Consider the following 22,459-nt stretch of genomic DNA (forward strand, 5'->3'; position numbering starts at 1 on the left):
ATATGTATCTTACGTTGAATATTTAAATATTCGTATTTAAAGACTAAAACAATAAAAATGTCCAGGATGGATACGCGTTAGGGTATTCGTATTTTTATCTTTTACGATATCGAATTTCGAATTATAGAATAAAATAGGGATTTTATAATTAAAACACGGGAAAAAGTTGGATTAAACAATTTTCTGAGATATAAACAAGCCAGAAAATTCCGGTTAAAGCTAGAATTCTGTTCAAGTTAATCAGAAATCTTGTTGACTTGAATTGCGGTAACTTCCGGATTTTCTGGATCGTTCATATTTCATCAAAAATGAATCCAAACTTTTTTTCCATGCAAAGAATAATATTGAGTGCTCAAACTTCTGTCACAGAAGTCACTTCTTATCATTTCTTTTCATTTCTTAATATTTCTTATCACTTCTTATCACAGAAAAACATTTTTATATTTCCACAATAATCTTTATCCTTTAAATGATAGTTTATATTTTTTATATTGAAAGTTTAAATATTCATAATTAAAGATCAAAATAATAAGAATATCCAGAGTTAGGTACGTGTCTAGGCATTGGTTAGATTAAGTTAGATTTTATCTTACAAGAAAGCGTCCAAGAATGGCTCCTCTGTATCGGAATACATCCAATCTACAACGGTGTATAGTAAATTATCCAAGCTGTCGGGATAAGAATACATTATAATGTATGTGTGAAGGTAACAATAAAGTGTAGATACATAGCAAGGCCTAGAAAAATGACTATCCAGAAACAGCCTGGCCGCTGTCAAGTCGGTTTAGCTATTTTCAAGAAGGTTGAATCAATATGCTGCCTTCGCAAGGAGTTATCTTACGATAGCTCTTGGCCGGCCGTTTAATTATTTATGGATACCTGGACATTGATTCATATTATGACGTACGATCTTAAAGCATACGGCGAAAGGGAGTTATAATCGTGCTTGGTCGATACGTAGGTATACATTTAAATATTGCATGACATTATGTAGCGTCATGAGTTTATACACGTTATATTGATTAGATAAATTGTTCTATTTCTCTGATTGAAATTCAGCGTTGATTGTATGTGTCTGTGTATATATATATTTATATATGTCTGTGTACATATGTGTGTGAACGCAAATCCAACCAATATACGCTTCATCTCGCATTTGAAACTGTTACGTAGTCATATAAACTTCAGGATATAAACTTCAGGATTAAAGATATATGAGAAATATTTATATATACATATATAAATACATAAATAAATAAATAAATAAATATATATATATATATATAGAGAGAGAGAGAGAGAGAGAGAGAGAGAGAGAGACTTGATAGTAGTTTTAAAATATACTCATAAATTTTGAGAAAAACTCATTATCATGTAGTCAAAAGGAGAATTTATCCTATTTTTAAGAACATTACCATATTTTATTCAAGGAAAAAATTGGTTTAACTCTACGTAGTAAGCAAACTAGTTTTTTCTGTTAATTTAATATTCTTTATTAAAATGCTAAACTTATTAGGATTTAGGATATTTTTTGGATAAATTGAATTTCTGTGATAAACTGTTGATAGATCAGCGGATGTATAAGCTTATGAAATGCATGCAACAAGTAACATTCACTTGAATGCAGTATACATTTTGTGTGTGTAGGCTAATTCTATTTTTGAATTGAAAAAATGTTAATTCGCAAATGAAATAACTTCGACCGAGGATGAATTACATGTTGGTAACGCGAAGTTAACTTCACCGAAGTCTTCTCTTCCTCGCGTTGATGAAGGCACACCGTCATCCCGTCTGCCCTTTCAGCTGTTAAATTATCGTCTCGTTTACATCGCGCTCGTCCATCCTCCACGGGCGAGACCGCAGACGCTCGCGACGGCTTGGGTCAGCGACGCGTAGGTGTTTCCGCGAGTAAAGACGAGTGCGGTCGAAAGCCCGCAAAGTAGTTCAAGTCGCGGAGAGCCAATAGCGAGCGCGTAATCATTGGCAACACGCGCGCACGCGGAGGTGGTGAAGGAGCACACGCCGCCGCCGCCGCCGCAGCATCTCCTTAACTCTTCCTCCGCGTTCAAATAAATTAAACGAGTCATCGCGCGCGACAAGTAGGCTCGGTGTTACTTACATAGGTACGCGGCCTTACGTCACTCGCGCGTGGCCAAAGGGGGCTACAACTCTTGCTTCTCTATCCTTGAATCTTGCTCGAAATTGGCCGCAATCAAAGTGCCACGTCAACATCCCTCCTCCGCCGCACACCACCGTCATCTTCGTCGTTGACATCGACGTCAACGACGGCGACGACGACGGCGACGGCGCTTCCTCTCTCATTGTCTTCTCGTTCGCGCTCGAGGAAATCGGTGAGACTTCCGCCGCGAATCATCAGCCCGATGATGATAATGATGATGATGATGATGAGGCGATGGCACAGTGAGTCAGCGCGGGACGAAGCGCGTCGTGCTCGAGAAAAATTCGGCCGCCGATCGCAACCGATCGCAATCGCGATGATCGGTTCTCGTTGAGTGAACGAAGAGCATGGGTATAATTTATTTAACCGCGAGTATATCTGACGTCTCTCCCCCCCCCCTCTCCCTTTAGATTGCTAATCGGGATTCTGTAAACTGTCATGCAAAGAATAAAGATTATCGTGGAAATGTAAGAATGTTCTTCTGTGACAAGAAGTGACTTCTGTGACAGAAGTTTGATTATTCAATACCACTCTTCGCATGAAAAAAAATTTGGTTGGATCAACCAAATTTCTCGTGAAATATGAGCAATCCAGAAATTCCAGTTGAAGCTGTCAAAATTCAAATCAACAAAATTTCTGATTAACTTGAACAGAATTCTCGTGACTCTAGCCGAAATTTTCTGGCTCGTTCATATTTCATCAGAAAGTTGGTTGATTCATCTAAACGCTTTTTCCTACGCGTATGTGGTTTTAATTACAAAATTCTTAAATCAATATCGTAAGATAAGAGTACCAATGCCCTGACACGTATCCAATCCTAGACATTCTTATTGTTTTGGCCTTTGAATATGAACGTTTAAACTTTCAACGTAAGATACATATATACATATACTTATGTTGAAAATTTCGTATTTAAAACCAAGAAAACAATAAGAATATCTATGTGTGTGTGATGTCTAGGTGCGTGTCCGGGAATTGGCGCCTTTACCTCAGATCCCAATTAAAATCTACAAGGAGAGCCACGTCTTGGGGGAAGCGTGCGCGGAAATCGATCGCTTCGGCTATCCACCGCATCGATATCGGCGTCGATTGCAATATCGATGTCTGCAGACTAATTCAGAGGGATCGCGATAGCATCGATGGTAATAGGCGTTAATTAACGCGCGAATAGCCGGGAATGTAAAGAAGATACAAAGAAACGCTCGTACGCGCAGAGTCGACCGCGCGAACCTCGTCTTTCGCCGGGGCCCGTAATCGCTCGAGCGAATCTTCGCGATGTAACTGGCGTGCAACGACCGCGAGACTGAGATCGGAGCGCGGAGACCGCAGATCGACCACCATTACACCCGGGACGCATCCCCATAGGCTGCGAAAACGCGCCTCGCCCCCGGAGCTCGACCCTGCACGAGGGTGAGAGTCTCGTGTATGCCGAGGCGAAACCAGTCTTCCCTCTCCTTCGGCATCAGCACCGTCGGTGCGTACGTGCGTGCGTGCGTGCATGCGTGCGTGCGTGCGTGCGTCTGCAGGGCCCACGGAAGTACATATCTACCCCCCTCGATATAAAGCGATGAAAATAATGTAACGCACCGCCGTCGAAATCTATTGACACGCCAACCCCATGTGCGCGCACACGCACGCACGTCGTGAATGAACGGCGTTTACGACGTGCGTGTGTGTGTGTATGCGGCGAGAAAAGCGAGAGTCGCGACTGGCTGCGCAGCGCGAATCGAGATGTTGGAGAACCCCTCTGTAAATAGGCAAGATGGCGATGTCAAAATAACCGTAGGTAGGCCGTGAGGTGGTCCAGATTTCCGTTCGACGAGTGATGAATTTTCGAGCCCCAAGAGATCGTCGAAAGAGAGGGAGAAAGAGAGATGCTTCTCTCGGCCGTGACGTTTGCCCGCTCCGATCAGAATAGCATGTCGCTTTTGTAATTTGAATGCACGAGATTTTCGCGAGACACTTAAAAGTCGTGAAAATGCAATGTTTTCATTTAAAAAGTTCTTAGTCGCTTAATATTATATTCGTCGATTTCTGAGAAACTGTTTTATTCTCAAAGCTCCCTTGGCGTTTGATACGATAACGCGAAATTTTCAAGTATCTTCATTCGCCATTTTCATATTATTATTAATACAATGTTAACGTGAACAAGAATTCTATTCGGTAGTGTTGGTGTAAAAGATTCGTCATGTGTTTGTCAAATACAATAGAAGACGAAATTATCCAATTTCGAAGAATTAATAATTTTGAATAATTTTTAGGAATAAAATGGACAACATCGATTAGATACACTGAGAAAAGGCTTGGTAATAACCATCAAGTTTGGATAATATATCAGATGCTTTAGCGAAATAATTTCAACTGTACAAATGGGTGAGTATAAACGGTTTGCTATTAACAAGTAACCTTGACATATTACGTATCCATTTATTAAAATATTGATATCCCTAAATAATCTGTTGAACAAAACCATATTATATTTAGTAATATTATACATATTATACGATAAATATACAAAATAAAAATATTTTGATAATAATGAAATTACTTAGTAATTGTTACTAAATTATTTGGTATTATTCACTAGACTTCTTCATTAATTCAACTAAATGAAGAATTTGTTTTACTAATTATACATAAAATTTACTTGTCTACGAAATAAGGTTTATTTCTGCGTGAGTAAACTTTATGTTCCACAGGAATAAATTTTCAAGTGTTTTTTTCTCAGTGGTACGCGCAAAAATATATTACGTAATGTATGTATTACGCGGGTGACTGAACACAAGATTGTTACACTGAGAAAAAAATTTACAAAATTTCAAAAAACATTTGTTTGGGTAGTACTGTGAAGATATTGGTTTAAATTAAGTAATTATTTTCTAAAATTAAAAAAACAAATTTATATTTAAAACTTCTTTATTTAATTTTAGAAAATAATTACTTAATTTAAACCAATATCTTCACAGTACTACCCAAACAAATGTTTTTTGAAATTTAGTAAATTTTTTTCTCAGTGTAATAAATTATTGGATGTTATTCACCAAACTTCATTATTTCAACTAAATAAAGAATCTGTTTTATTAATTATTTTGTAATTATTACCACGCGATTAATAACTATTGCCATATTCGATAGTAATTGCCAAATGTTACACTGTAATGCTCCACTCTCTAAACGCATTCGTTAAGTATTCCAAAATTTCTCCCCAGTGTATTTTTTAGACGTCTAACGAAGACTTCCTATTTTCCTTTTAATAGCCAAACATTCTACGAGAATCCAGTAGCGAAATGACAAATCTGTTGCGCCAAACCAATATTAATATCGTATATTTTATCATACACTGAGGAGAGATGCTTGAAAATTTATTTGCGGAATATAATGTTTACTTGTCTATGAAATAAGGTTTGTTTCTGCGTGAGTAAACTTTATGTCCCACGGAGATAAATTTTCAAGTATTTTTTTCTCAGTGGCATGCGCAAATGTATTACGCGGGCGACTGAACGCGGGATAGCGACGTGCGGGCGAAGCCGACATTGTAGAGCATCGCGCGGCAGCGGTAATACTATAACGATATACGCGCCGAGGATTAAACAGTTCGTAGGATTCAAATAGTGCCACGAGGGCTCTGAAAGGCCTCACGTCGACTGCTGCGGCCGACGTTTGCGAATAACGCTGACGACATCGACAATAATGTAATAGCGCAAAGTAATTCAGCGAGTTACCGACTACTTACTAAAACGCCAGGAACACTTAGGAACTTTACGCGCTTTGCACGTGTAATTCCGTCTCGCCGAGCGATATCTCGCGCAAAGGTCTACCCACAAAGGCGAGCTCTCGAAACGAATGCTGATTTCATCCGAGATTTAAGAAACGAGTAAACGTCCACTTGTACAAAGATGACGGAGAAGTTAACGTCTACTTCGGCGAGTCCCCGTGATTAAAGTTATAGTTTCCATTATTCCTCTGGAGCGTTTATGACGGAAACCGTGACTTCTCGTGAACGATTTATTCGTTAGAGTTTTATTCTCAGAACACCATGCACCCGAACGTTCTCTGCGCAAAGCTGCTTAGAGAGTGTTTTTTCAAGAGACAAAAATTTTTTGCGAACAGTCCACAAATTCTTCCTAAATGTACACGCAAAGAAAGGTTTGGTTGAATGAACCAAATATCTGGTCGAATATGAAGGATCCAGAAATTTCGATTGAAGTAACCCGAATTCTGTTTAAGTCAACCAAGAATCTTGTTAACTTAAACAGAATTCGGGTTACTTAAATCGGAATTTCTAGATCGTTCATATTCGACCAGATATTTGGAAAATTCAAACAAACGTTTTTTTCCGTGTACGTGAAAGGAAAACGTTCCACGGATACTCCCGGCGCGGTCGAGTTAAATTCCTATTCTGCAGCTTGAGTCTTATTCTGGCGTTCGCAATCGTCGAAGAACTAGCGTATTCCGTCGTGATTGACAAATTGGACGTGCGAGCTTACGCGTTGGGCGCGATAAAATTCAATGATAAACGCGCGCGATCCATCACGACGGCCGAAATGTGTATATGAGAGCGGTTTCGCGAGAACACGTTCGACGCCGTCGTCGCGAGCCAGCTCGCAAATGCATCGTGCAAAGAAACCAACACCTATGCCGACGGTGACCAACACCTATGCGACCTATGCGTCGTAGAGGAGCAACAACATGCGTGCCGTAGACAACTCGCCACTTGTAGCAATTGACCGCGCAAGTGTTTACCGTCCCCTTCGGGCTACGTGACGCTATGCAACGCGGTTTCGCCTTGCTTCGGATACGTCGTCCGTCTTTATCGCTTCTAATTGCGCCCGCTATTTGTAACTTAATTCGCCGCGACGTTTTCACGCGCGACATCGCGCCGTGCCGCTCGTTTCCGCACCGTTTCGACGAGGTTTCGAGACGTAAACGATCGGCAGTCGCGACAAGAATCATTTTCTGTGATCCGCAAGTTAGATCTCCATCGACAACTTCGCGAGAGCTGCGTATAGATAACGACAAGTAACAAGTGTTTGTCGTGGTACGAATCACGCGCGAATGATATCTAAAATACATTCAAAACATATACAAATAATATTTAAAATGTATCTGAAATATTACACGCGCGTGCGTGGACATTTAAAATTTGAGTATATAGAGAGAGAGAGAGAAAAATAGCTGAGAAATGCATATTCGATGAATACTAATAACATATTTATTTAAATCTAAATTTTTTTTGCCTAAACAGAATAAACAGTTGCTTTCACGAAAGGCACAACAATATTAGAACAAGAAATATATCTCGTTTAAAAGAAATCTTTTTGTGAAAATGTGTGTTTAGGGCAAGTAAATATGTTATCATTGAATAAACGTCTCTTACATTTCACATATTTTTTTTCTCAGTATACTGATAATGTTTTAAAATATATTTTAGATATAATTTGTACACGTACACATAAACACTCAGACACATTAATGACTATCATCATGGCGATTAATTGCCGAAATTAACGCCGCTTAGACGTCTATTGAGTCATAAGGATGCGTAATCCACCGGCTTGTCCTTAGCGCGATAAAAATTCCAAGTTCGACGAAAGTACCGTTCTCCAAGCCCTTCCACATGCATGGAGACGACGCACGCTCCGGTCGAAAAAAATACAGGGTTGGAAGGGTTAACGAGATTCGCGTACCCGGCGGACTAAACCGCCGTGTTGGGTACTTGAAGGTATAAGGATGCCGAGCACGTCTGGCGGTGGGCAGGCCGCGCGGGTCACAATCCCATCTGCCGATCCTAACCGGTCGGCACTCTCTTTCTCTCTTCTCCTCCCTCTCTTTACCTCCCTCATTCTTCTCGGCCCTTCGGACGTTTAAACTCCCGTTGGACGTACGCGAGCGCGCGCCATTATCTTATTTACGCCTCATTGTCTCAATGTATCATACCAATATCGCGCCTGCTCGTACCGACCGGCAACACGCTCCTGGATCGTGTGCACGTGAATGCGCCGCGCTTGCGAGGAATCTTCATAACCCTCCCCGCACCTCGATTTTAATAAAAACTCGTTAAGTCCTCGTGGAGCAGGCCGAGATCGTCTCGACGTTTTGTCGTTTTCTTTCACCGATATTCAAAGATGCGCGGGGTCATCTCCTAATATTGTCTAATTTGAAGCCTCTCCTCGAGATTTTAAAAGCGAGTTCATCCCGCAAAATACTCACCTCGTCTGTATCCTGGGAAATCCTGTCAGTCCTGGTCAGTCCTGTATCCTGAGAAATTACCTGAAAGAAGCTTTCCCGGCAAGCATATTTCTCGCTTGATTTGACTTTCAGCTCAGTGCTGACGTGAATTTAAAACGTTTTGCGAACATTTCACATCACTTTTTCAAGGAAAAACATTGAAATTAATAATTAATTTATACATCTAAAATTAATATTTATACACCTGAAATTAGTATTTGCACGTCTGGAAATCTGAATGTCTCTTGATTTTCTCTTGCTATATTTAATCCTTTGAAGCATAGTGTAACATATATATTACACTTCCCGAAATTAAAAAATTTCCTTAAAAGTTCGTACGTTTATGTTTTTTGATCTACTGATTCCGAATCCGAAGTCAGAATTTTGAAATTCGCAAAGGTTAGCTAAATATAGCGGCTCAAAAGTGTAAAAATTTAAGTAAATTACTTATTGTTAATGATTTCCGTTCGCCATTTTTGAGATCCGTTTGGGATCTCGAATTTTTGGAATCTCGGATTTAAAAAATTTTTCAATTTTGACCCAAATTCGTAACCAACAGCCATATAAACTCCAGAAGATCAAATTTGAAGTAGATTGTTTATTTTTTAGGATTTATAGCAATTTCAATCCGTCATGTTAGATTCACCATCTTGTATTTCGGAAATGTTTCCAATTTTGACTCCAGATTCGTAATTAGTGACTTCAAAAACTCCCGCATACCAAGCTTTACGTAAATTACTTAATTTTTTTGCAATTTTAGTCCTCTATATTATATTTGCCATCTTAAATTTTGAAAATTTTTTAATTCTGAATTCAGATTCGCGCGTAATTAGTGCTTCCAAAAACCTTCCGAATATCAAGTTTTATAAAAAAAAAATAAAAGGAAAAATGTGTGCTGCAAAAGATTAAAGACCCATGCGAAATATTGGAAGTGTTGTTTTTGTGTCTTTGTCTCGAAAATGTTAAGTGTTTATAAGAGCTAGAGAAGTACCATAAATTATATTGCAACACAAAACGTCTTTCATAGATTAGATTGTTTACTATTGGGCTATTATTGAGCTATTATTGTATTGTTTGTCCTCAAATAAAAATCTTTCTAAACAAATGATTTCTATCCTAAGCGATGTTTGGACAACCGACAGTTTCCATTCATTACACAGCTGGTATTTCATAGTATGCACCCAAAATTGTTGTTTCACTTTAATAAGCCGGTAATATATCCCCAAGAGATACGTCCTTGTGTTTACAAAAGATCACACCTTGAATTTAAACAAGTTCACATAAATTTGCATCTCAATAAGCGACGGGAGGAACTCGCATACAATGTAGCATTGGCGTATTTGTAAAAATTTTTTTACTTATATTATTGTGAATGTGGAAGTTTAGGGGGAAAGAAGGTAGATTTCTATCCAGACAGATTCTATTCTGCTGAAACGCGTGCACGGTGATAAACAAATTGATCGTGTGTCTGAATGCAAAGAATATTATTCTTATTCTCGCTGATGGGATTTTGCCGTGCATGCGCTTTTTACGATTGTACGAATCTGCTTAGATAACTTATAATATAAAATAATTTCACGTTGGAATTGTTTAAAAAACGATTCGCACATTTATTTCGACGTTACTATACATGCCTGTCGCAGGCACTTATTTCGATTTCATCTGATGTGCACACGGTATGCGCATATGTGCACATTATGTATAATTATGTATTTATAATACATTATCAATCATACTGACTTGAACAACAATCCATGATGAGATTTTGCGATCTATAGATCCTATACCTGACGAACATTCTGATACTAGCACACTCATCAATAGGAGATCAAGAATTAAAATTTTATCTAGCTACCTATTTACAAACACTCTAGTGCAATGTGAAGGAAACAACTACACGGAGGAAAATAATTTGCTGGCCCAAAAAATTGTCTGCTAAATTTTTTCGTTATTATATGGACAGCAAAACGATTTGCTAAAAATACTAGTCACTATTTAATAGGCTGGATATAATTTGCTGAATCTATAAATTATTTTGCTATAAGAACTATGACGGATTTATATAAGCAGTTGCAGTTTTGCTCCGATAGCAAATAAATTTACTACACTGTAAAAAATCTTGCGTCCACAGTACATAAACAAATGTTCCAAAAAGTCCATTCTAAATTTTATGTCGAAAATAACTCATTCATATGTTCATTCGTGTGTTATCTATATTATGTACTAGTCTATACATAATGTACATAACACACAAATGTAAATTAACGTGATTCTTAGGACAAAAACACTCAACAAATTTTTTCTATTCTGGCAACAAAACTACTTCTGCTCTGCTTCTGCTCTGATAACATTTGTAAAATTAGTTACATCAACTAAATTTTTTTAATGTCACTACGAATATGCAGTAGCAACGACAATTTTGCTAAAAGAGCAAAATTATTTTTCTCCGTGTATACATTACGAAGGATCACAATCTCAAGGCTCACTCGAAGAGCTAGACCGTTCAAGTGTTTAGCGGTCGCGGGCTGTTAGACTTATTTATCATCCAAAATTATAATATACATCATATTAATATAATAATTATTAATATATATATATATGTATATATATTAATGTTCAACGTTTGCAAGGAAAGACACGAAAGAAGTGAATTGCACATCTCGTCCCGGCTTAATAAATCTTCTCAGAACGACGTGAAAACGTCTATCGAGGTTACATTCTAAAATGTCCTTTTTTGAGGAAATTTTACTCGATACTCTACAGTATTTGTAACGTAAACATATACTATAGGTGTTGAGTAAAATTTTTCTCGAAAAAGATGTTTTGAATGTAACTCAAGAAGCGACATTTTTTGTAACGTCAATTTACTTGTGCAGATTAAATAAATAAATAAAATTGTTAATATATAAATAATTTAAATTGTTAATATATAAATAATTTAAAGTTGTTAACAAGAAATGACTTTGTGTCTTCGATAGCTCAGTTGGTAGAGCGGTGGACTATAGTTGATTGATTGAGAGAACAAGAAATGGATCTAACAGAATTATAAAAGTTACGATTAAACAAAGTAATAAATTTGACAATGATTGTTAGCACACAAACGCGGAAGAGAGTGCACCAGTTCGTGTCTGTTTACAAACACCGAACATTGTCGTCTTATTATTATTACCTGCAGTTATCCACTATATTATCATTCTGTATATCATTAGCGATAATAAATATAAGACCCATTATCAGTCCGCATTCGCAATCCTCAACTATACTTTCTAGTATCAGCCACAAGTACGATCACTTTGTTTTGTTTCGTACATTCCTTCTGAGTTTTATACTTAATTTTTTTCATTTCGCAAAGGTTCCTGCCTCTTGGAAATGAAATGATTAAATTTTAACCCTTAGCACTCCGAAATATATCTGTGAAACATATGACGATTGTTTCCGTAGCGGAGCCAACAGAGCACTAAGGTTAAAATTGTTTTCTTGTTACAATTTATGCAATATTTCAGCTTAACATTATATTTACATAAATAGTAATAGTAAAAACAACACGGGCGATGAGTTTACATTGGCTGCATTCAGTAGACTCAACAGTTGCACAACAGTTGAGTAATTTGTCAATGTAATTGGTCTAGATTTAGGGATCTAATAACAAGAACCAATAATCGTTGATTGCTCACTGAGCGCTTTTTCTACTGAATGCGCCCATTGTAAAAATCTTGCGTACACAGTACGTAAACAAATGTTCCAAAAAATCCACTCTAAATCTAGTGTCAAAAATAACTCATTCATATATCTATTCGTGTGTTATTTATGTCATATACTAGTCAATATATAATGTATATAACACAAGAATAAATATATGAATGAGTTATTTTTTACACTAAATTTAGAGTGAACTTTTTGGAACATTTGTTTACGTACTGTGTACGCAAGATTTTTTACAATGTAGACACACGATTCATAACACTGAGCTCGTGCAGATGAAATGCATCAAACTGAATAGGAAAAAGTCCTGTACTAATATTACTTAAATTACTATTACTAGAATTTTTTTTATTTATTCTTACTTTTACTCCTATTATTAAATTTAATTTCTTAACTTAGCAATAGCTAACGAAATTTATGACATGTTAGAGGACTCTCCTGTTCAGTTGGATGCGTTTTATCTGCACACGAGTATTATGTCGTGAAATGTTGGACACTTATATGCAAGAGAACGAATCCGTATGAGAAATGAACGTCATTATTAGTGACCGGTAATATAATGTCGATATCGGAGTAATCTTTCGGCGGTACACAATCGCAACAATGCTATTTATACGATAAATACATTTGCTGCCGTAATTGTGCTCGGAGAGAATTCTAGATCTATAGGAAAGAAATTCATACGCTTCTTTGGTACCTCTATCTTTCGAAAAGAGCTTTCCTTGAAAACTATTTCCAAGGAAAGCTTTTTTTCTCATGTGCTTATAACGCTACACCTTTTTCTCTGCAAGAAGATTACATAGAGAAAATTACTCGGAGAGAATTATTTTTTTCTGAATTTAATTAATTTTTCTATTAAATTCTTTTTTAATATATCTGTGAATTTATCGTGAATAAATTTTATTTAATCCAAAGAAATGCGTTTGATATAATTATTCGTAATCTTTTTATCGAACATGTTATTAAATATTTGCATACGAAATTTTTCAACTAATCGTATACGAGATTAATCTTTTATGAAAAAAGTATGACCTAATGGCCGATATTCATAATCCGACCTTATATTTAAAGTCATCTTAAGTACTGTTTTAAGATGTCATGAACCAATCACAGAGCTATATTCGCATCTTAAGACATTACTTATAATATAATTAGAAATAAAATTCGATTATGAATACCGGCCTAAGACCGTTTTAAATTCACCTTAAGAAACTGGATAACCAATGAAATTATCCGTACACTGAGAGAAGAATTTAGTAAATATTATCAAAATTTGGTTACTATTACTAAATGATAGACGTAAATATAGCGGGCCAAAGCTATAGCAATACTTATTAATTAATTTAGTTCTGTAAAATAAATTATTTATTTGACAGAAGTAAAATTTATTTGCTTCCAGAATATATTTGGTAAATAAAACTTATTGAATAGTTGAGCAAAATAAGCGATTTTGTAATAGTTACAAAATTTTTGATAGGTTCTAATATCTGTAATAATAGATATTGAAACGATGTAATAGCTGCAAATGAATGAATTTTTCGTTGGGCTGCAACAAAACATACTTATACTGGTAACAAAATAGAACTCGTACCTACTGAATTTTTTATTATATGGGATATAACGATTTCATAACAATTATCAAATATCTGTTCATAACTGTAATATATTTCATATTAAATATTTAACATTAAGTAACTATTACTAAATTATTTAATTGATGTTACTGTGAATGCAATTACGTCATACTCCCGATCTATTAAATATTTGGTAATTATTATCATATTTAGTATTAGTTACTAAGGATTCAATGAATTTCTGTAACTAAATGCAGTTTGTTATAGTTACCAGTCTTTTCTCTCAGTGTACAGCATCTTAGATGAATTTAAGATCTTAAGAAGACGACCTTAAATATAAGAGCCGACTATGAATACTACATTGAGAGAAAAATATAGTTGCCTTTGACGTCAACTATACGCTCTTGTGATTTTAACCACAAAAATAATTAGAAGAACTATCTTTCTAATAACACTTATTAAAACAATGGTTCTTCTAATTATTTTTGTGGTTAAAATCACAAGAGCGTATAGTTGACGTCAAAGGTAACTATATTTTTCTCTCAGTGTAGCCAATGAATCGAAGCCCTATTACCCTGAACGTTGGATCGTTGGCGATTTGTGTGGTCGCACGGAGAAAAATAATTTGCTGGCCCAGCAAATTTTCTGCTAGTCTAGCAAAATCTTTTCGTTATTATACGGATAGCAACAAGATTTACTAAGCGTACTAATTACTATTATAATTTACTGGATATAATTTACTAAATCTACAAATTATTTAAGAACCATGATGAATTTATATAAGCAGTTGCAGTTTTCCTCTGATAGCAAATAAATTTGTTAAGGATATATTATTTTGCATCGATAGCAAATTAACGTGATTCTTAGGACAAATGTACCCAAAAAATTTTTTTATCCTGGCAACGAAACTACTACTCTGATAACGAATAATTTGTAAAATTATAGTTACGTCAACTAAATTTTTTTGTTGTCATTACGAATATGCAGTAGCAACGACGATTTTGCTAAAAGAGCAAAATTATTTTTCTCCGTGCATTCTTACCGTTTATGCTTACAATGTATCCTTAGAGCGTTCAGAAACATTACTATCGAAGAAAAGAAAACATGTGAACAATGGATACGCGCGACAAATATCGACCCAATTCGCAAACTGATGTACACTCAAATTCAGTTTTTTGCTTACGTGTTTAAAGTAACCCGAGTCGAAATTTTGATTCTGCTTTCAGCCTTACTATTCCACTCAACACCTATTTTGACGCTAAAGAAAATGAAAAGGAAAATGTCGGACATCATCAGAGTCAAAGCATGAAAGAGGACTTTTCTGATCCTATGGAGTTGGTGTGTTACAATTATGAGACACCCTGTATAAAAGAATTATATAGGGTGTCCCGTATCACTTTCACAATCTCTTCTTCTTTCATACCGTTTTGCGATATTTTCAATAATAACCGAGAAATTAAATTGCATCATTAGAATTAAATTTATTTTGCTAACTTAGTTCTTTCTACATTGTAGAATTCATGGTTCAACCTAGTGCCAAAATTTCGACTCTTGTGTTCATCTCAATCCTTCTACGTTCATCTACGTCCTTACAAGAGATTGTAAAAGTGATACGGGACACCCTGTATAATTATTTTATACAGGATGTCTCATAATTGTAACACACCAACTCCATAGTACAGAAAAGTCCTCTTTCATGCTTTGACTCTGATAATGTCCGAAATTTCCCTTTTCATTTTCTTTAGCGTCAAAATAGGTGTCGAGTGGAATAGTGAGGCTGAAAGCAGAATCAAAATTTCGACTCGGATTACTTTAAACACATAGCAAAAAACTCGGGAATATCCAATATTACTCACCCATAAAGATTCGAAGAAGATAGAACAATAAAACAAAGGAGAAGCAAAGGAGAATAATAAATTAATGAAATATTCTTTCACAAGGAAACATACGGAAGTGTTTCTCACCGGTTGCAAAAGGTTTGGATGTGTGACGGAGCAAGTAAAAATAAGAGGAGCACGTGTTCTTGCTGCTATCTACGCTTCTTCACTGCACCAAGGCCAACCTGACACGATATTCCAAGAATATTCTATGAACATTCTTAAGATATAGGAACGCCTTCTAGGCGTCTTTGGGATGTCCCTGAGAGATTTGTGCCATATAGGAAGGGATACCGAAAGTATTCCTGCGCGCGGTCACTGTACACTCTCAGAGTCTGTTACACTTCCCAATGTCCAACAGTCCAGCTGTAGAATGTTCAGGGTTCAGCTGTAGGTCGCAACTCCGCTGTTTCAACCTGGCCGACCTGTGAGAACAGTGATGGGCTTTAATAACAGCTGCGCCGTGCTATGGGCTAGCGGTCTCGTCGACGGGACGGAATTGCAGACTGTGACCGGCGGCGAATGCGTTGGCATTGGCTCCGGACTGCTTCCAGGCGAGGCAGTGCTCGAAGCAGACTGAGTCAGCACCGGCGCTTGGCTAAGATGATACCTGGACTGATGGCTGAACACTGCTGCTGCTTGCTGTTGCTGCTGCGCCGCGATAGACCTCAGGGTACTGTAGAAGTCGTACGGAGGCGGTATGCCGGGAGGGAAGCTGGCGGTGTAGCCTGGAGGACCCTGCAGCAGTCTCTCGACAGAGAAGGTCCCATGCGCCGGCGGTGCTGCCGTCGCTGGGAGAGGTTGCGGCTTGCAAGGCAGCCCAGTGGTTGACGTGGTGACTGCTCCGGGCAATAAACTAGCAGGGTATCCAGCAGGGGTGGTGTAAGCAGCGGTCGCCGAAGGATACGTCGGGCGATGAAGATATGGCAAAGTGTAAATCGTTGACGGCCACACCGGTGACGCGTAAGGCGTCGGGTAAAGTCCAGCCGTAAATGTGGTGCACCGTTTGTAAGCGGCCAGACGTGATCTCGAGGCCGCCGTCGTCCTGCGACGCAGCTTACCGGTTGTACCGCCAATGAACACGTCCTCCGAGCTGGGGTCTAACATCCAGTAGTTGCCCTTGCCCGGGTCGTCGTAGTGACGGGGTACTTTGACAAAACATTTATTTAGCGAGAGATTATGTCGTATCGAGTTCTGCCAGCCTTGTTTATTATTCTCGTAATAAGGAAAATTACGCATTATGTATTCGTAAATACCATTCAAGGTGAGTCTTTTCTCGGGACTCTGGCGAATAGCCATCATGATTAGCGCGTTATAACTGTACGGTGGCTTCTCCGTTTTCTTTTTGTCTTCGCTCTGCTCCTTGTCCTTCTGACTCGTTGGACTGACCGAAGTCGCGTTTCTGGAACAGTCCAACGGCGGGGTCTCGATGCCACCGCCGATCACGTCCAGATCACTACAGTCGTCACTGTCATCAACTCTGTCGTCCGCCTGACTGGCTTCAGGGGAAACGGAGTCGCTGGCCGACGGCTGCGGCGCGCAGGCTTCGGGTACTATATTTCTGATACTAAAGTTACTCTTCAAAGTAGCTCGCGGCGGTGGCGAACCTGTTACTGTGTGTTGTTCGTTTGAACTCTCCATATTCACCATGCTTTAATGACTCTTCGTCGCACTGTAATTCCTCTTCCAGCTTCGTCGATCATCCGAGTCAATGCCCAAGTCTAATTTTTTTCACACTTTACGCAGGCTCGGATTATTATAAATTTTTTTTTGTTATTACTTATTACACAATATATGTATATAATATTTTGCTGAGTACTTTGACGAAATATAAACATGTGTTTTGAGAAATCTTCATCCATGCTTATAGCCCAAATGCATCCGAACGATGCTCCGAGCGAAGAAATCACCACGACAACACTATTCCAACTGTTTCCAACTGTTTCGGATTTGCTCCGCTCAGCGGAGTTGTTCCCCCATGCTTACTTCGCAGTAACAAGCAGACTGACGCTCTTCCGTGGCGCAATATACCGCCGGTCTGATGCTATCCCCGCCACGTTTACGCTTATAGCGTGCGTTTGAACCCGCCCACTTGCAACGGCCTGACGTACCTTTCAGAGTAACCTGACCAATCGACGGGTCCATACAAGCTACATCCAACATCCCCACTACGCATTTTGCGCCCAATGTTTGACAGCAAACAATGCAACTGATGCGGATACTACGCGAAGGCAGGGATTTTGAAGGTAACGACCAAGCCGCGCACGGGTGCCACGACTTGGTACCGCGATGGTGGGGATTGATGCGCAGCCGCAACTCACGTGTACAAACAAATCCAACACCACTGTGCCTGCGTCTATACGCCCTCCTTGCTGGATTGGCACGTTCTTGAACGCGACGAACACCGCAGCGCAGGATCAGCACAGGAGAAAGATGCACAGTGACTTTGTGTGTGTGGGTGTGTGTGCGTGCGTCTTTCACGGCGGGCGAAACGTTCAACTTCGGATTCATAACGCGGCTGAATATGGAGATGACGCGGACGCTTGTTGCAGAACGTTGCTCGCGCACCTGGTGCATAGACTTCATAGTTGTCGTTTGTTGAATTGAGACGCCGTGACAAAGCTGCTATAGAGCTTTGCGCGAGATAAATGTCATTCCCGTGACAACCTTGTGAGACGCGTCTAGCCGCATTGTTATCGCGTATATTTTGCATTTCGCATTGTCGCGCGTATTTGTGCACTCAAAACATGTTTACAGAAACGAGTTAGCGCAAATGCGCTGAACAATGGTTGTATGTAGCAACGTGGAATAATCAGTTCATTAATATGACCAGTTTAATCTACGAATTTTCCAACTGCTAGAATTGGTGAAACATCGTTAAAATGTTAAAAGGAGTTAAATGTTTAATAATTTAGGTGTTGAAGCAGCTTTCATTACTTTATAAATAACGTTACAAAGTGGACAAGTGGTGAAATATTCGGACGCTTTAGGATCTGGATTGTTAAACATGTTGAGTATGTACTAATTTGGCGATTGGCTCTTAATGGGTTCTTTCTTCACCAATCGATTCAAAAACCTTAAAGCCATACTAGCTGTTTTCATTCTATGTAAGCTCGGTGGCTTTCTTATTTCTTTTATATAAGAGTGAATTTGGGTGTCCTGAAGAGAGCAGCTTACGACGGTCGTATCAAGTTATACAAACTTTGCCTAAGGGTATTATTTTGAGCCTGTTATGTGTCCCAACAGGATTACTTCAAAGATCAGAAAAGGATAGTATTTGTTACGACGATGACCATCATCAGCAGCTACCTAATTTAATAATCAAATTTTTCCAACAATATTCATATTATTTTTTATCGGAATTATGTGTTATCAGGATTATTTTAAAGATAAAAAAGATAAAGTATTTGTTACAACGATGACTATATTTATCAGCAGATACCTTCGTATACATACTGAGTGGTTACCATCCATAACTAAAAATTCAGCGCTCTGCACCTTTTAAGTACCGTAATAAATGGAATTAGTATTGCTATCTAATTGTAGTTAGAAGTCTTAACTATGCTTTGATTCCACTGTGCTAGCAAAATAAGCGTTAGTTAGCTTCTGGCAGCCGTCTGAAATGAAAATAATGAAACTTTGATATTCAAAATCTATATACTTTTTCTAGAGATGACTTACGAGACAATTTTTCCTTAAAGATAAACATTTCAACAATAAAATGCTAAATTTTTACTTAAAAATAATAAAAATTACAAGTTACAAATTTTTTTTGCCAAAACTCGGAATTTGGGTCTTTCTCTACAAATATAAGCAACTTTATTTACTAAAATGCAAAAGGCTATAATGTTGGTTATACTAGTTTATCTGGCTATTCTAAACACAGTGCAGGTTTATGGATTTCCGAGTTATGGATTTTGCTATCTTAGCTCCTACTGCGGTGTACAATTTAAGGTTCAACATAGGATCAAAACATGGGTTTCGAGATAATGAGTTATTATCTTAATTACATTTCTTCCTGAGTTCCTTCTTAGATTTTTTTCGCTACGAGCCAGCGGAAACTACGAAAAAGTTTGTTTATTACCTTCATTTTATGATAATACTAAATTGTTGTTGTTAATTTTTAAAGTCTTAAATTTTTAAGGTCTCATGTTCTTAAGGCTCCTGGCCTCTCGCATTGTCTATCTCTTTTTAATGACGTCAGAAGCGAGAAAATGCATGCTAAAAATTCTTGCGAAATACGTTAAAATAAAAATATATATCCATAAAGTAACACAATCGATTAAACAAATTTGTAATTGTTTAAACAAATTTGTAATTGTTTAAACAAATTTGTAATTGTTTAAACAAATTTGTAATTGTTTAAACAATTTGATATTCCGTGCACTCCCCTTTTGCTCTAACAATCAATAATTTGTCGTAAATTAATGTGACATACAATTCATCTTTTTAACCTATTTCTATTCAGATTAATTTACAATAAATTATTGATTATTAGAGCAAAAGGGAGTGCACGGAATATCTTACAAATTTGTTTAATCGATTGCAAATGTTACTTTATGGGTATATATTTTTATTTCAATATATTTGAATCGCAAGAATTTTTAGCATACATTTTCTCACTTCTGACCTCATTAAAAAGAGATAGACAATGCAAGGGGCCAGGAGCCTTAAAGCATCTGTAAAATACATTCGATCCATATGAGTGAAAAATCACATTAATTTGAATGAATCAATGGTCCCTTTACTTTTCGAATAAAATTTCATCCTAAGGAATTTATAGAGAGATCTCTGTAAATTTCTTAAATCTCACTCAAAACGAGTAAAAAGTGGCAATATTTTTTCACTGAAAGCGATTGTGAAAATACCGCCATTGTCGCAGAGTGAATGTTTCACTCAAACTTAGAGTAGATTCTAACGCGCCAATGTTTTGATTGATTAAAACAAATTTGTTTTTGTGACGATGAAATGCATTGATTTCACTTTTTAATTTCAACTAAAAATATCCACTCGACTTTACATCGCAGAATTCACTTTACGTGAGTAAAAAATCATTTGTATTTGAGTGACTCGACTTTGTCGTTTTACTTTTCGAAAGAAATTTCTCTCTAAGAAATTTAGAGAGACATATCTGATAATAACAAGATAGAAATAATGATAACAATCCTTAACATTTTTCAAACAAAGAACTCGATTGCGCTTTCTGGTATTCAAACAATTAGATCATCATTGGGAACGTTACGATCTTTTAAACAAGCGCTTAAGAGACACTCGCATTCAAAGCGAATCCATGAGGCCACCAGTGAAGCTGTGACGATCCGAACGGTTGGAACGAATTGTTAGAATTTTAGGTCACTTATTATATCATCATTGCGAAAGCACGCCGCACATTTCGACACACGTCCGCCGAGACTTTGGGAAACTTTTGATCTGGATAGAACTGTACCATTCCTTTTGCCTCCCATCTCGCGTGGAAAATCGTCTTCCCAGCAGCCGATCGGCGCGCGACACAGTCCATCTATTATTCCGCTCCCTCGTCACTGCGGAAAACTGCAATAGCTGCCCTCAGGTATCGGCAATGGACCAACAAACGAGTTTATTTGCTCAACAATGCTCGTCGACGCGCATCTTGCCGGACAGACAGTGACGCTACCCTGCGAACGATACGTCGGTGATTTTGTACAGACAAGAAAGATGTCGGTGAGAGGTGAAAGGGGTCACCGCTGCGAATCGTTAGCTACCCTATACGGCCATCTATATAACCCTTCGGGGAATCAATAAGCAGCAATAAGGAGCTGTTGAAAGATGAGGAACAGATATCGCATCGAGATCGACCCTTTCCTTCGGATTAACGTTACACGTACACAGTGTGTTGGACATTAGTCGATGAAAATTCTCTCCGACTCAAATAATCGGTAAACTAATCGATAAACGTGATTAATCAATCTTTATGTGTGTAATCACAAATAATTTAATCGATTGATGAAATAAAGGTAAATATGCAGAATAACGGACCACCTTCCGATTTTAATAATTTTCGGATATATTATACAGTTGATCATCCTGAGTAATATTCAAGAAGTTTTAACCGTCACTCGTTGTTTATTAAAAAGTTAATAACAAAGAAAGTGTAATGAATTCCCAGACAGCACACAACGTCCAATGGACGTCCAATTTTGATTTTTATTTAGTCCCAACGTCCATGGATCTAATATGGACGTTTTAATTACGTACATTAGTGGATGTACAAAATACGTTGACTTTTGTACGTTTTAAATACGTCCATTTTATGTATTTCTAAGGAACATATGTTGAGCTCGCATATGCCTTCATTTATTAATAGTATAAGCCGGTTTCACCAACACGAATGAATTTAAACAATTAATTAAATTTATCTTTTCTATTGGAACAATTGTATCTGTCATACGATGATGTGATTGGTTAGTTCCATTAAAAAAATTATCATTACGAGTTTTTGAAAATTGCGAACAAATTAACCCCTCAATTTATATTATTAATAAGGAACCCAACTAGCAAAACAATAAAAACATTAAAACATTTAAAAACATTTTAAAAACATTCAAGAAACATTTTTTAAAACGTTAAAAATAATGGGATAAGTTCCCATTTTTCATTAAAAAATATTTTTTTAACGTTTGAAAAAATGTTTCCTTTTTTAATATTTAATAGAAGTTTGATATTCATTAAATATTAAAAAAAACATAACATTTTTCCAATCCGTTAAAGAAAACATTTTTTAATGAAAAAAGAGAATTTTCTAGACAGCACACAATATTTATGATAAAGATTCATAAATATTTAAGTCGAATTATTTTTTAAAAATTAATATTTTATTTACATAAATATTTTATAAATATTTCTATACATAAAGAAAAAAG

General features: G+C 37.2%; 2 protein-coding genes across 6 annotated transcripts in view; both read right to left on the reverse strand.

Annotated features, from left to right (window-relative positions):
- Positions 1-22,459, reverse strand: part of LOC116848431 — a 230,144-nt gene that overhangs the window by 34,077 nt on the left and 173,608 nt on the right. The gene's annotated exons all lie outside the window — the stretch shown is intronic.
- On the reverse strand, positions 15,053-17,866 carry LOC116848426 (fork head domain transcription factor slp2-like). 3 transcript variants are annotated; one of them, XM_032824513.1, is made up of 2 exons: positions 16,817-17,866; positions 15,053-16,708 (listed from the first exon to the last, which is right to left on the reverse strand). In XM_032824513.1, the coding sequence occupies exons 1-2, from the start codon at positions 17,208-17,210 to the stop codon at positions 15,972-15,974; spliced, it is 1,131 nt and encodes a 376-aa protein (XP_032680404.1). In that variant the 5' UTR covers positions 17,211-17,866; the 3' UTR covers positions 15,053-15,971. The 3 variants fall into 3 exon arrangements, with proteins under 3 accessions (XP_032680404.1, XP_032680403.1, XP_032680402.1); XM_032824512.1 differs by having other exon boundaries at positions 15,053-15,985; positions 16,171-17,866; XM_032824511.1 differs by having other exon boundaries at positions 15,053-17,863.

Source organism: Odontomachus brunneus, unplaced genomic scaffold (assembly GCF_010583005.1).
Source record: "Odontomachus brunneus isolate Ranch 3 - 2012 unplaced genomic scaffold, Obru_v1 Obru_scaffold_095, whole genome shotgun sequence".
Classification (NCBI taxonomy): Eukaryota; Metazoa; Arthropoda; class Insecta; order Hymenoptera; family Formicidae; genus Odontomachus; species Odontomachus brunneus.